General features: G+C 41.4%; 1 protein-coding gene across 5 annotated transcripts in view; it reads left to right on the forward strand.

Annotated features, from left to right (window-relative positions):
* The window catches only part of mark2b (MAP/microtubule affinity-regulating kinase 2b), a 52702-nt gene that overhangs the window by 34379 nt on the left and 2445 nt on the right, over positions 1-15878 (forward strand). For 3 of the 5 annotated variants that reach the window (XM_051944192.1, XM_051944195.1, XM_051944193.1), the window contains exons 16-19: positions 3499-3645; positions 8359-8625; positions 11328-11354; positions 15238-15347. In XM_051944192.1, coding sequence (XP_051800152.1) covers positions 3499-3645; positions 8359-8625; positions 11328-11354; positions 15238-15347 — 551 coding nt within the window. The remainder of the gene's footprint in view (positions 1-3498; positions 3646-8358; positions 8626-11327; positions 11355-15237; positions 15348-15878) is intronic. The other 2 variants (XM_051944194.1, XM_051944196.1) reach the window with 2 other exon arrangements.

Genomic DNA, 15878 nt, shown 5'->3' on the forward strand with positions numbered 1-15878 from the left:
ACACACTCACCGTGGTTTGTGAATGAAGCAGCCCTACAGCTGTCTCAGTGACTGAATCCCAGACCTTGGCTGGTACTCTCCAGGGCTCTGCCAGCTGGCTCAGGGAGGCCCACAGCCTTCCCCCAGGGTGGGGTGAGCCCTCCTGGACATGGAAATCAGGTTCTCTTGGGAATTTAGGCCAAACCTCCAGTAGATTACAGATTACCCGTGATTGTCTGATGGAGTTGCGCCAGTCAGAGCACACAAGAGTTCGATGGACACGCAGACCTACAGCTTCACATAGGAAGACACACCGACCCAAATTAGTTCTTCAAACTCTAACCTTTCTTTCGCTTCTTTCCTCTTACTAAAAATATTCTTTTTGATCTAAACTTAGTCTATTATGAGTGTCAGAATTGATTAAACCTGGCTTTTTAAATGTATAAAAGAACAAAATGAACAATAATCTTATCGTAATAAGTAGCTGAAAGCAAGATGTAATGCTTGTTTCTTTCACTTAAGGCCTCCCTCTTTCTCTTTTCGTTTTCTGAATTGTACGAAGACATTCCCTTCCTTTTCTCAATCCACTCTTCCTGAAAGTAATTCATTCTCTCAGCTCTCCTTTCTTCCTCAACCACTTCAAACAAATCGGGCAAAATGCGTTCTGGGCAACACGGGACTTCCTTTATATCTCCATGAGAATATCCAAATTGCCTGCCCAGTGACGTCGTCGGTGTGAAATTCTGCGATCGCCAACGTCTGGTGTTACACAGATCATGCGTGTCCACACATATGACTTGCGCCCACATCACCCATGCCTAACCAGCCATATGCTTTGTGTGCTTTTTCATTAGCATTAAACATTAAGCCGTAATCCTTACTACGATGCAGTGTTCATGCTCATGGTTCATACTGCTTTATTACTTGTTCATGTATCGGTCTCAGATGACCTCCTTGTCCCCAAATTCTTGAAGAATTGCATCAAATCCATGTTTTGGCTGAAAAATCTCATCAATTTTGATCAATTCCTGCTATTTCTACATAATCTGAGCAGCGTCACGGTGATGAGGTGGTCATCTGAGACAGCATTGCTTTATTTTTTTGTTGTTTTTATAAAGCACTGTGGGTCTGTTAGCTACGGTAGCCTCTGCTAACTTAGTTATTGTCATCTGCTTTGATTTTAAAGTTGCTTTTTTTATCATCATTAATGCTTTGAAGTTTGGGCTTTTGTACTTGTTACACCCCACCCCCTACCCCCCCTCTCTCTTCCTTTCTTTCCTTTTCTAATTTTCTTAATTTCTTTTATCTGCATCTGAGCTCTCGTCCCTCCGGAGCCTAAGTCGCACATTTTCTTGGCACCTCTTTATTCCAGCTTCCTTTTTTCCCCCCCTTTCTTCTCTTTATATTAATCTTTCTTCTTATTTCTTTCATTTTCCTCCCCTCTCTCTTTCTCTCTAAGGAGATTAAAAAGACTTGTGATGGAATATTAACTCTTAGTGGCACTATATGGTCCCCGTACTCGCCTCTTAATAGGCTTACAAATACACAAAAATATCCACGCACACACGGACGCTGTGCACGTACACACAAGTTTTAAACATGCATGTCGCACATGCTCGGTCTCTTGCCACACACCGGGGGTTGTCCGGTGAATGTAGTTAGTTTTCCATCACCAGTAATGCTAATCCCTGTCAGAGAGAGAGTTTGTGTTGCTCTCAGCTACGCGTTTGTTTTCTGTGTAATTAGCAGCTGTTGGTTGACCTCTGTAAATGTCCCTCTTTCTCTTGTCGCTCGTTCTTCTGTCTCTCTCTGGTACCACTCTCTGCTGTCCCTTACTGTGTTTTTTTTTTCTTCCCAGCGTGTGGATAAAGTCAAGTTACAGCTGTCAGAAATGTGCACAGCTTTGTAGCCTGTGGCAACCTGGATGAATAACAGCACTTAGGAAATAGTTAATGTTGTTGAAGTTTATATTAGATATACAAATAGACCGATAAAGTTAAGATGTTGCTGGTCTAACCGCACACTTATATGCTGCCAAATTGACTTGATGTATTCAATTGGCTGCCATATAACACAAAAAGCAGCAAATCTTTACATTTGAGTAGCCGGAATCGGTGGATATTTGACAATTCTGTTTAAAAATAAAACTTGAGCTACTTTTTCCGGCACTGTGATAGTAAAAAAATGGAATCTAGTAAATAATATGTTTGCAAGAATTGACCAAAAAATAAAAAATAAAACATATTTTTATTCACTCAGAGGGGAACTGTAAGAAAACTGTGGTTTCAGTTGTTTTTAATGCACTATAAAGTGTCTTAGCCCTCCTGTTCTCCTCATTTACAGGCACTAAAATATATTGTTTCCTTGTCTGAAAAAAATGCCAGAATTCAGCAAAAAAAATTCCCCAAATTTCTGAAAATTTGCAAAACCTTCAGGAAGAAAATTCCAATAAAAAATTCCTGAGAAGAAGAAGAATGTGGCAAGAAAATTCTTGTATTTTCAAAAAAAAATGAGTAAAAATCTTCCAAAAAATCCTAAAAATATCTAAAATGATCACATATATATATATATATATATATATATATATATATCAGTAAAACTTCTAATATTTTCTTTAAGAACATTCACAAAAAATCTACCAAAGTCCAGCTAAATTTGCTGGATTTTGGTTGATATTTTTTGTGAATGTTGTTGAGAAACATTTTTAACATTTTTTTTCCACCAAAAAATTCAAAGATTTCCCATAAATGTTTAAAAATGTGGACATCAGAAGTTTCACTGTGAAAATATTTCTTTCCAACATTTTCAAACTTTAAAACGGGTCAATTTTGACCCGCAGATAACACGAGGGTTAATAGTGTTTTTCCAATATTAGGAAGCGAATATTAGGGTGTCCTGATTGAGTTTAGCCCGACTTTATCTGCACAATTTGTCTTTTTGTGTGTGTGTGTTCAGTCTGTCTCAGCCAATAGAAAAGCTTGTGTTAAATTTGGTCTCTTGTGCTCTCTGCCTTTTGTCAGGTGGGTTTTACAACGAAATATGAAGGCACAAGAACACAGTCAGCCTTTGATTGTGGTTTGTGATTTCTCTTTGTGAAACCACGATGAAGCAGTAAAAAAAAAGAGACCAACTCTCCTTCTTTGTTGGAGTCCTTTTTATTCTTGCTGCATGTGTTTTCTGTCTCTTTTGTATCTGCTTCCTCTAGTCTTCCTCCTGTGTTCCTGTTCTCTCTCTGCTCCCCCCCCCCCACCTTCCCCTTGTACTGTGTTTGATAAGAAGTGCTGCTTCTAACCATACTCCACCTCACCTCCCTGCCCATCCACACACGAACCCCGCCCGGTGTGTTTGTGTGTGAGTGTTCTTTTTTTTTTTTTTTTTTTTTACATGAATGCTTGGTGTCTTTTTTATTTTTGTCTTGGTGTGGTTTGTCTTGTGTCGCTCACGTTTTGTCGGGTATGTTTGCGTATATATGTGCTGGGCGGGGCATTTCTCCCCTTCCTCCCCCGTCCTCCCTCCCAGCCTAAACACTGCGGGCTCCCGAGCCTCCACTGCCTCGGCCGCTGCCGTCCTCTCCTCCTCCTCCTCCTCCTCGCGTCCCCGTCACCACAAGTCCCTGTCCTCCTCCAATCATCCATGCCCCTCTGACCTGCACGCACCACGGTCCAGGCAAGTCTCACTCTCTCTGTCTGTCTCTCTCACACACTCTCTCACCGACACACCTTCTCAGCAGAAATCCTCTTCACTCGGCACACATCATCATCCTCCCTGAAATGGGCAAAGAGGAAAAAGGAGAGATGAAGACAGAATGGAGTGATTTGTTCGCTCAGAAAACCACACTGGAAAAAATGCCCCCACTCAAAACAAGAAAAAAAAATCTTATTTCAAGGAAGTTTTACCTTGAACTAAGTGAAAAAAATCTCCCAAAGATATTTAGATTTTAAAATTAGCTGGAAACGTTTTTTAAGCTTTATTTTACCAGAATTCTCAAACGTAGGTGTCTTAAAATAAACCAGATATGATTTTTTAAAAAAACAGTTTTTCCACTCAAAAATAGATTTTTGCTTTGATGTAACCTCCTAATTTGAGATGTATTAACCCTCCTGCTGTCTTCATTTACGGGCACTAAAAAATATTGTTTCCTCGTCTGAAAAAAATCCAAAAAATCAGCAAAAATCTTCCACAAATTTCTGAAAATTTGCACATTCTTAAGGAAGAAAATCTCAATAATTCCTTAAAAGTTTCCCTGAAAAGTTTCATTTAAAAAAAAAAAGAGAAAACAGCTCTTTGATTACCTTTTATTCACACAGTGATGAATCCTGGCACATAGCGGTGACCTCGCTGCCAATATTTTTCCTCCACAAATTGTGAAATCGATCAAAGAAGGCAGATTTTTCTCCCCAGTGAGATGGTGGTTTACTCAACTGCTCCGCTTGCAGCGGCCGCCTCATGTAGACGTTAAGTTTTTCTGTCTTTACCAATTTATTTATGCCATTTATTCTCTGGTATTTTTGTGCCTTTTTGGTCTGTAGGTGTCTTTCAGTCAACTAGAACTGCAGAATTAAATGAAACCTTCAACAAATGACAAAAAAAGGGATACTGACACACTAAAGATGTTTTAGGAACTAAAAGAATTCATATGTTGGAGCAAAGACCCAGAGTATCTATCTATGTATATATATTTACTGCTAAAACCAGGGTAAGATGTCCAACATTTCTCAGACTAGCAATCATAGACTCACCAGTTACTTAGCAACAGCCAGGAAGTAGACGGTGGAGCTCAGAAAGCCGCACGAGTGTGTCGATGTTGACATATCTTGTCTTTGGCCAGTCATTCACGTTCAAACCTCACGTTTATTCTTTAATCTTTAAAAATAGGTCACGGACCGTACAGTATGAGCCCAAGAACAAGATGAGCAGGTTTTTCTCTGCTCTCTAACCTGACAGACCGGATGTATTTCTTTTACTGGTGTTGTTTCCTGGCAGAGGAACTCATTTATGGACAGCAGGGATCAGGTTTCCACATGCAGAAAGCTCAGTAGCTGATGAAGTATGTGGACGAGCCTTTAATACAAACTTGGTTATTGGCTGCCTTGATAATGAGGTGTCAGCCCTCTGGGTCAAAGGATTCAAATTCTCTGACACTTTGTGACATTATAGGATTAAAATGTTGTATTATAGCATTTTTTCTTTAAGACACGATACAAACGAAAGCATCCTCAGCACTAATATTGCTTTATTCATTACATTTTACTCTAATTTTCTGGTAGTTGCTCCTTCCAAGCCAAGAGGCAGAGTGAAGCTAGCAGTAGGGAGATATGACCGGTATCTTTTTTCAGTGCCAATACTGATATTGATTATTAGTAATCAATGACACTCATAACCAGTATTTAGAATGCGTCTACAGTAGCACATTTGCAATTAAAGCAAACATGTTGGCAACAGAATTTACAACAACAACCTCCCACACAAAAGTTTGTCCAAATACCTCAACTTCAATCTAGACTGTATAACACCAAATCACTACAGATAGATTTAATGGCCTACATCAGAGCATTTTTAAACTAATGTATGTAGTTGGAAATTCTGAGTGGAAAATTTGAAAAATAGCGAGTATTGGATCTGATGATCAGTCAGGCAGCTAATCGGCCAACCCTCGACTAGCAGCGGTACTGACAGAAAACAACCACATTATTTAGCATCTAAGAACTTTAATGCTTCAAATGACCACAAATCTAATAAACACTGTATTACGATATGCCGTCAATTAATAAAACTGCTGTTTGTTGCCAGATTTGAACATTAAAACCTGCTCACTCACCTGCCTCGTCGACCTGTGCTGGTAGACTGCAGATGAGTGTTGAGCGGAACAGAAATGTGCCGGTGCTCTGGGGAGAACCAGACAAAATACAGACATAATAGTCCTGTTACTTTATTACATAAAACAACACTTTTTACAGTCTGTGCATGGCCTCTGTAGATGTTTTTAATACTGTCCTCTATTCACATATTATGTTCTGCTGACAAAAGGGTTTTCCCTGGCTGGTAGAAGAGAATTTCAGGTCTTTGTGTAGGAATATGAGTTGCTTTTAATGTTGTCAGAGGTACAATGTGCCATAAAAACCTGCCTGGGAAAACCCCCATCTTCATCTGTTAAGCATTAACTGTCATACGTCTCTACAAATGAATGAAACTGACCTGTCTGTCTTGTTACTCATGTGTGTGAACTTTGTGCGCTTGCTGTCTGTGCCTCATTTCATATTGCTCTGTTTGCTAGCGCCGCTGCTTAACAGTGTCTGTTTCAAGGGCTGCTTTGATATTTCCAGTTTTATTTTTACGATACGTAAAATACAGGGTGAAAGGGCTCGGCCTGTGTCCCTCGGCTACCCTTAGAAAACACGATGTGGAGCTGAACCGATACGCCACCTCCACCTCCTTTTGTGGTCTGCTAAGAAGGGAATGAAAAAAAACAAAAGAACGCCACAAATGTCAGACGAAATTTCCAGCCGAGCAAATGTCAAGGTGGCCCTCTGGCTGTATGTGGTTTTGTCTGCTCCATGTTGAAGTCTTGTTCTGTTGCATGCGCCGTTCAGCAGTGAGCTTGGGCTGTTCAGAACCTGGTTGGGAACGCTGGAGAGAAGGTACCGCTCCAACTCATAGACTGTACCCTGAGTGACGAATAGGCGCCTTTTCTTAGAGCTCAATCTGTGCCCTTATCTCTTGTCCGCCCCCGTTTTATCCAGCCGTTCCCAAAAATCCCTTCTGAAGAACCTTCCAAATACCATCTCACTTATTGACATTTAAAGAAGCAGGTGACGGCGCCACATTTGTGTGAAATAGGCGCAGTCTGCTCGCTTGAAAATCATCCAACGCTTTAATATGTGGAAACCAATTGGAAAGTACTGCAGCTGTCTTCCTCTTAGCAATATGTCATCCTTCCGATCAAATCATCTTCATAACTATAATATGTCACACTGGTCTCCACTAATCTGCCTGATCCAGCTTTTCTTTCCTTGCATATTAATCTGTAGATGAGTTTGTGTGTGTCGGCGGCGTTCATCTTTTGCACAACTTTAGCGTATCCGCATCAAATTAAAGGATATGCTTGAGCTGTTCATCACGCTGCTTCACTGGAGACTTGACTGAAAGCCCCTTCTTGTTTTGTTTGTTTTTTAAATAATTCTTCATCGGGCGCGCTGGAGGGACTGCACAGGACTGTTTTGTTTCAGTTAACTTCACTTTTTAATTGATGCGTTTTTCCAGCTAGTGTGATTATTTTACTGTTTAATGAACCGCATTTTATAAGATGTGAGCTTAAAAGACTCATTTTGTGGAAAAAAAACCCTTCAGCATCAGATGGTGGTGAATCAAAATGTGTGGTGAAAGTTTAATGGTGTAATTCATAGAGGCAGAGATGCTGTTATAACTACAGAATGAGTTTAAAATGTTAGTAAGAGGATTTGACAGAGAAAGCAACAAAAACTTTGTGTTTTGAGGTGTGGCACAGGTGCAGACGATGCATGTCCCTGCATGTTAAGCCTCACATTTCCATCCTGCATTCACGATATTTCCTGCATTATTGCACCTGAAACGTGCCCGCTGTGTGCAGTCCTGTTGCAGCCCTCTGCAGCAGTTTGCCCAAGTGTCTTCATTGCTGCATTTGTTCTGATCTCTGTGTTTATTGCTCTCGATTCGCGTCTGTGTACGTGTTTGTGCTGTAGCCATTTGTGTTTGTTGTGTTTGCTGCACGTGGAAGGTGTGCGTGCGTGCGTGCGTGCGTGCGTGCGTGCGAGCGAGCGAGATGGAGGTTTGTGATGCTTTGCCCTTCAGCAAAGACAAAGAGGATTAACAGTTTGATTTGCACATGTGTCACTGACCTGATGTGGCCTTAAATACTGACTTAGCTGACTTGAGGGATTACATGAAACATCAGGACATGTGGAGTAGACATAGATACCTGTATGACCTTACACTACAGTAAATGGCACATCAGAAGGCAGTGCTTTTTTTATCCTCTTTCACTGTTTTAACTTTGTGTTCTTCTCCCAAATCCTTCTTTTTCACTCTCATCCTCTCTCCCATCACCTCCTACACTTCACTCCATGTATTTTCCATTTTCATTCCGTCCTCACTGTCCTTCCTCTCTTTCACGCTTTCTTTATATCCTTGTTTCTCTCGTCTCCTGTCCCATCTCCGTCACCCCAAATGCTTCGTTTGCACCTCCTCTTCACTGTCTTATCACACCTTCCAACCTTTCATCCCTCTACAATCTCTTCACACTTCTTTCCTCCTTTCTTCCTACACCCTCCCCTCCTCTGCACCACCTTTTCTTTGCCGTCCATCTCTCCATTTTGCTCCTTGTCTCTCCTTCCTCCTCTGTAGTGCCCAGCAACAGCGGGCACCTGTTCCCTCTCCTTCTGCCCACAACATCAGCACCGCCGCTGTGTCGGACCGTGCCAACTTCAAGAGAGGGGAGGGCATCCGCAACACTTTCCACGCAGGCCAGCAGCGGGGCGCCCGGGACCAGCAGGGCTCCGCCTACGTCGGCGGGCCTGCTTCCCCATCGCTGTCACATGGCAACAGCCAGGCCCGGAGGACACACGGCGCCACGGGGATTTTCAGCAAGTTCACATCCAAGTTTGTACGCAAGTGAGTAGCGGACAAATGCATGTAAAAATGCAAAGGGTGAATAGCTGAAGCTGTAGCTTGTAGCCGCGACATTAGAGGGCAGAAAGTAGCTAAACAGGACGGACAAGGGAGGATATGTGGCAGAAGAAGAAAGTCTGTAGCTTTGTAAATGCAAAGCGGTTGTGATAGCAGCTAGTCTATTTATTATCCTGCTCCCAGTGCAGTTTAAAGCTGTATTGAGGTTTCAGCTCGAACCAGAAAATGACGGGGTTTACGTTACAAGTCGCTTTATGTGCTCATTTCCTCTCAGGAACGTTGCACCGTATGCCCATGTCATCACTGGTTTTTCAGAGTATTTCTGAAAAAGGGCTGGTCTCATCTATCACTAAACTCGTGCTGATCTGAAGCTCGGCTGAGAGCAGAAAGGGAGAGGAAGGCAACAGCTGTGTCTTCTCTGTAATTTTGTTTGGAGCAGCGGCGACTGAGGAGTAATTTTGGTTGCGGTTCCACGTCTGGCCTGGATTTCATCTCAGACTTGTAGCGCAGGTTGCAGCAGTTAAACTGCTCTCATGGGTACCTGGTCGGCCATTTTCTGGCTTTGATCTAACTCTGTTGTGTAAATACAGGTACTGGATTATATTTCTACTAATTGAGTTTGACTTTTGAGAAATAAATAACCGCATCAGCTCCGGTTGAATTTGATACAGATCAGACGTCATGCCAAAGTGGCCGCTAAATGCACAGTAAGATTTATAGCAAAGCTAAAAATAATAAAAAACCAAAAGGGACCTCATGAAATAGTTTTCTGCCAACGTCAGTATCTTATCCAGCAATTTTTTAAAAAGTAATCCAAATCCACACCAGGATTTTATGGATTTTCGTTGTAGTCGTGCTCCACCTAGCCACAAAATTTCATGAAATTTGTCTGTACCTTGGCAGAAGAATAAGTAATTAAAGATACGTGTAATAACATGGAGCATCTTTCCATTAAAGCTCAGTGTGTCGGTCTGCTTCTCTGTACGACTTTCCTGCTCTGTCAGTGGCATTTGTCCATGTTTGTGCCCACTGAAAGAGCAAATCTTTAAAAATAGGTCACAAATATATAATTTCATTTTCCCAAAAGATGAAGGAAAAACAGCTGGGCGCTCTAGTTTTTAGCAAAGAGTGCTCAAAGACGAGACAATATTGTATTTTCATGGATAATGTTCAGCTGGGGGATTAATGCGCATTTAGTGTTTTTGTAACCACAGCTCCTAAGTTCATCACAATGAAGGAATTGTGTTAGGTTGATGCTTATTTTGAGCTTTATGGCACAAAGACATCCGATTGATTGTCAACAGCAACAAAAATGTAGCATATCTTTTGCCCTTTCCTTTAAATTGCATCGCACAGGCAGTTACAGATGCTTAGGAAAATGGTGATTATGTCGGGTAACAATCCCAGAGAAGACAAGTTCATTGGTGTAGAATAAAAGTAAGTTTGAGAGTAAAGGAAAAGAGCCCAGAGGAGACGACGGGGCTGATTATTATCTGATTGTAGAATGGGAGATGTGAGGTTTGGAAGGAGACTATAAAAATGTGGGTCCAAATAAGCAGGCAAAGGTCGGGGTTTTTGCACCAGCGTTCGTTATAAACACAAGCGTCAAAATGGAAGAAGAGCGAAAGGAGAGAATGAATGTATGGTTGTATTTTTAGTGATTTTTGTCGGCTTAAAAAAGACAGAAATTGAGAATGATCAAGTGTCTTGCCTACATGCATGGTGTAGAGTTCGTGTGTGTGTGTGTGTGTGTGTGTGTGTGTGTGTGTGTGTGGGGAAGAGGCGGAGGTACAGGCACAGCCACTCTCCAGGCCTCCCACTCAGAGATACTGTAGCTCCGTGGCGACAGTATCCATGGTTACACCGGAGATATCACTTTTCCCTCAACTATAAATACCGCTAGTGGGGACACCTTGACACACATGCTCACACACTCTCTCACACACACACACTCACACACACAAGTTGGTCGGAAGCAGAAGTGGTGGAAACAGAGAGATTGTGTTGCATTTGTACAGTTTAACCGCACACACACACACACACACACACACAGAAAAGTTGCAGGCTTTCTTAACATATCACATAACGTCACCGCTGCACTTTCCTGCTCGGTCTGGAGAGTGATGTTTTGTCTGTCCTTCGAACACATCGTGTGTGTTTGTGCGTGAAGTAGGTTAAGTTTCTCAATGTGTGTTAAACATTAAGTTGTTGCTTAACCTGTGCTTTTTTTTCATTTAATGTGTGTCTTTTGTTCGTTTATAGGAGGTGTTTTTTTTTCGCTTTCTTTAAATGTTGTCACATTTGAACTTGTCACCTCACCAACACTTCTTTTCAGGATCGTGGAGGAGTGCTTCATTTCATGTCGGGGCGGTGGGGTTTCAGATGGAATTTTCCCACAAATCCCTTTTCAAATCCCTCTATTTCGTTGTGGTGTACGTTCACACCAGTAACTCCTCCCATTCGAGCGCATTTAAAACAGCAGATATTCTCTCTTTTTTTGTTCATTTTGTGGTTGTTTTAATGTCCGTTGTGCTTTTGCTGCTTCAATCCCATGTGAGTCTTTTTTTTTCTGCTTTAAAGTTCAGACGACAGGTTGTCTTTTTACAGGAAAGTCATTTATACATACGTTTTTATACATACGTTTTTTTCTCTTTCTTTCCTTCTTTATCCCTCTTTTGTTTTTGTAGAAATCTCTCGTTCAGGTTTCCGAGAAGGTAGGCAACAATACCCAACGTTAAATATAACCCCTTGATATATATATTTATACACGTATATTCTCTTCTTTATATATATTTTACATATATATACTTCCTTCCCTTTTGGTGTTTCGTGCAGCTTTTTTTGTTGAGATCTTCCTTTTTGTGCCTTGAGCCTTATCTTTTCTCCTTTTTTTTCCCCTCCTTGTGGTTTGGCCCCTTTATTTATTTATTTTTTTTTCTCATTTTGAGTGTTTTGGCCGGTTTTTATTCATTTATTTTTACTAATACACCCCCCTCCTTCCTCCTCACCCGGTCACTCACTTAACTCACTCACTCCCATCACCACGCAGTACAATAACACCTCACCCCTCTTCCTCTTCGTCCCTCCCGTCCTCCTCATCCTCACCTCCCACCCTGTTATTTTTTTTTTCTCCATTTGTTTTCCAGGTAGTGTGTTTCTGAGCTTCAGTCCCTGTAATTGGAGTTTCCTAGAAGCCGTGTTGTCCGTAGATCCCAGCAGGGAGGTAGTTTGTAATGAGGAGTCGTAGCTGGTTGTAGTTGTGGACGGAGACAGGGAGGAGGAGAAGGACCCGGGAGGGACGAGGCTGCAGCATTTCTCAGGCTGCACTCTTTGTATTTTTTTTTTCCTGGAGGCTGCACTCTTCCTATTTTCATTCATTGCTCTTGTTCTCACTCTGGCACTGGCTCTCTAACAGCAGCGGCAGCAGAACTGGATGGCTTTGACCTACTCTGGCTGGAAAAGACCTTTATTCTGTGACCACACATAACACACTTGATGTACACACTTTTATATAAATATATTTATGTGTGCTAGACGTTTGCGCAAACACACAATCTCTCATTCTTCATCTACATATTTTGCTAGACACATTTAACATCTGGATATTTACATGAACACACATCTCACACACTGGATTTCAAGTGCATTTGTTGCCTTCAACCAGCAGGTAGAGCAATTTTCCTGTTTCTTAGGGACCATTGCTCCACCTGGTGGTGTGAAGTTGCAATGCAGCTTTATCATTATTGCCTTATGATGAAGCACTTCTCACTTTTATAAACCTGTAGGCTGTTAAATTAACCTCATAAATCGTTCACTTTGAAATATAAGATGGATGGAATTAGCTTACATGATAAGATTCTAGTGTGTATATTTGTAGTGTGTCATATATTTTGTGCTCAATAGTGAGTGAGATCAAATAACCATCTTATCAAGCCTTTGTTTCCCGCTGATGTCACAGTGTCCCTCCTCTGGGAGCCATTTTGCATCCCTTCATTTTAAGCCATGTTTTTTATTTTTAGAAAAAGGGCTTGTAAAATGGCACACATGATTCTTCATTGTTCACCACTTTACCTCTATATTTTGTTATTATAATTTAAGGAATCCTTCTGTGACATTTTTCCCACTTGTCATTTCCCCTTTGCTATATTTTTAACCATGTTTCTGTTGCAGGAGGTATTTTTACGTGTTTTTTTTTCTTAAATAAGGCAAACAGGAATGATGTTTTCACCCACAACAGAATGAATTAAAGAGCATAAAGTGTTGAATTTGTCATGCCACTCTCCTGCCATCGTCTGCATGTGTGTCGCTGTTTTCCGTCCACGTTTTTCTGTCGTCTGCTCGTCTCGCTTTGGTTTCTTTTCTGTCTTGTCTGCTGATGCAAGAGAGAATGTTACTGTACGATGGTGTGTGACTCTTTTATATCTATAGGCTGCAGGGTTAAGAGTGTGTGTGTGTTTTGAACAGCCTATGTGTAGGTCCAGTGTTACTAATACAGGTTTTAATGCAGCACTGGGATCATTAATGCCCCTAACCTCCTTCAGCCACAGGACTCGCCCTCACCATGCCTGACTGTTCTGTTCCAAACCCCTCCATCCTTGGTCTGAACCATTCCACGTCACTTCATTTTGTTGGATTCTGCTCCAGTCACTTTAATTTTGCTTCACATTAACGCCTGGAGACGTCTAGTTTTCAACCTGCTCCTTTTTAAACCAGTTCCATTTAAAGTCTGCCGCTTTGTTCCACCCGTTCACCGTTTGTAATCCATCTTGGAGCTGGATGGATCTACTTTTTTCAAGTTCCAAAGTGTTACCTAAGTGGGGCTGTGATGATAAATCAAAGAGTTATCAGCTAATAAATGGATCACCTGTTATTTTGATAATCGATTAATCAGTTTAGGTAATGTTTTCTGATTCCAGCTTCTTAAATTTGAATATTTTCTGGTTTCTTTACATTTTTATGACTAATCTAAATATTTTTTGGGTTGTGGACTAAGCAAGACATCTTAAGACGTCAGCTCGAACTTTGGGAAACACCGATCGACAATTTTTACCATAGGTCAAACAATTAATCATTTAAATAAACAATGAAGATATTCCTTAGTTGCACCATTGCTCAGTGAAATTTTGTAAATTGCTAAATTAAAAATGGGTTTTGCCAAACAGACTGGTGCTTAATGTTCAGAAGACTTGTTCAGAATTGTCTATACCTGTTAACTATCAGGTGTAACCAATATTGGTTATCTCATACCACATGTTGGCAGATTCTATTAGAATAGAAAATCAATACTTTATTGATCCACAAGGGGAAACTCAGTTGTTGCAGTAGCAAGCAGAAAGAGTAAAGTGACCACCACAATGTAAAAAAAAATGAGAAAGATACGTACAAAATGCACATTAAAGTGTTAAATATACCATGATTTAAACAATATGCTGAAGTGAAAAATGCCAAATATTAAAAATAAACAGTGAATGAATAATTTAAAATCCAAGTGCAGCTATTTGTATCTTCATTAAGACACTGTTGAATATTCTCTGGAGCTTCCTTCACTCATGCTTTCATCCCATTGGAGAGTAATGATCTCTGTCACAGCAGTGCATTGTGGGCTCTGTAGTCCTCAGGTGGCTCTGACGTTACATATTTGGCGTCAAGGCTGGATTCTGCAGATTCAGGCAGGCATGGCGAGGACTGTGTCCAACCAGCTGGTTTACTATTTGTCTGAAGAGCCCACATGTTTCCCGTGGCCCTCAAAAAAGACTAAACTTTTTTGATTTTTTTCGAGGAGTCCGTATGAGGGAGAGGGTCGGGATGAGGGGAGCAGGTGAGATACAGAACAGCCCAAAAACCCCCCCAACAATACCCCCCAGACTCCGCCTGCCAATCAGTAGCCGGAACCGACCTGTAGTTGATCTGAGCTTGTTGTGAATGGTTGGGAGAGGGGGCCCGAGCCGGAGCTTTAATTGGTGATGGTGATAGTGGTTTGACCAATCAGGGGACGGGAGATTAGCGGTGAATGGTAGCATCCTAGAGACTGAGAGTGACTGTGTGGACCTGCATGATGGTGAGTGTGAGTGTGTGAGAGTGAGGGGGAATGAGAATCAATGAAGCACCCAGATGTGTGTTTGTGTGCAGCTACACCTGAGAACAGCCTCCAACTCGCATAAAAGCATAATTAAATTGATCCGAGACGTGTTAACACACAAACACACATGGGGGTGCTTAAAAGAAATTTGCTTTTTGTCTCCATTCATATCCACAACCTCATCATTTCCCTCTTCCTCTTCACTCCTCCTCCCCCTTTGTGTTTCTGCTTTTTAAATATAATTCTCTTGATTCTCACTTTTACTCGTTTTCTCTCTGTGCTCATCTCTTCCTCCTTTCCTTCCTGCCGTCTTCCACCCTCACGCTTCCTTCTCCACACCTCTCCTGTCACAATCTTTTCCTGTTTCTCCTCCCATCTCTCTCTCATCCATCCTTTCTGTCCTCATCCATCCTTTCTGTCCTCATCCATCCTTTCTGTCCTCATCCATCCTTTCTGTCCTCATCCATCCTTTCTGTCCTCCCTCCTGTCCTCCTCCACCCTCCCATCGCTTCACTCAGGTCCGTGCTGAGCAGTACAGTGGACAAGTCGGAGAAGACGTCCGGTGGCGTTCTGTCCTCCTCTTCCAACAACGACGAGAACAACTCCTCACCAGGATCTGGAAACACCGGTAGGTCCAAGTTCAGGAGCAACATCCTCTCTTCTTTCTGAACTATCTTTATATACTAGATTGCTTTTTCTGCAAAATAAAGTCAACAAAAGTATATCTGATTGTAGAAACATTTATTATTATGAAAAAAACAGCAGAGCTCATAGTACAGAGAGTTTTAAAGTTTAGGAGTCAGCTGCAAGACCTAAGAGAGATTACATTTTGGGACACATTGCCTTTTACTTAGATCCTCGACCCCCAAAATAATAATAGAATAGAAAGCCTTTATTGTCGTTGTATAACGGGTATACAGTGACATTGGGAGCACTGCCCCATTTGGTGCTTAGAAAAATAATACAATAAAGAAATAAATAAAAACACCCAAGTAGAGTCGAGGCGAATAGGTCCTCGTGGAAAAGCACCATGAGTGTTTGAAGACCAGTAGCATGATATGATAACCTGACATCATGATCTGACCAGTAGATTTATAAAGTCCTATCATGGCGTGGAAAGATGACCAACCTTGGTTTGTGACTTTGTTTCCTCTTCGTC

This window comes from Acanthochromis polyacanthus, chromosome 23, assembly GCF_021347895.1.
Source record: "Acanthochromis polyacanthus isolate Apoly-LR-REF ecotype Palm Island chromosome 23, KAUST_Apoly_ChrSc, whole genome shotgun sequence".
Classification (NCBI taxonomy): domain Eukaryota; kingdom Metazoa; phylum Chordata; class Actinopteri; family Pomacentridae; genus Acanthochromis; species Acanthochromis polyacanthus.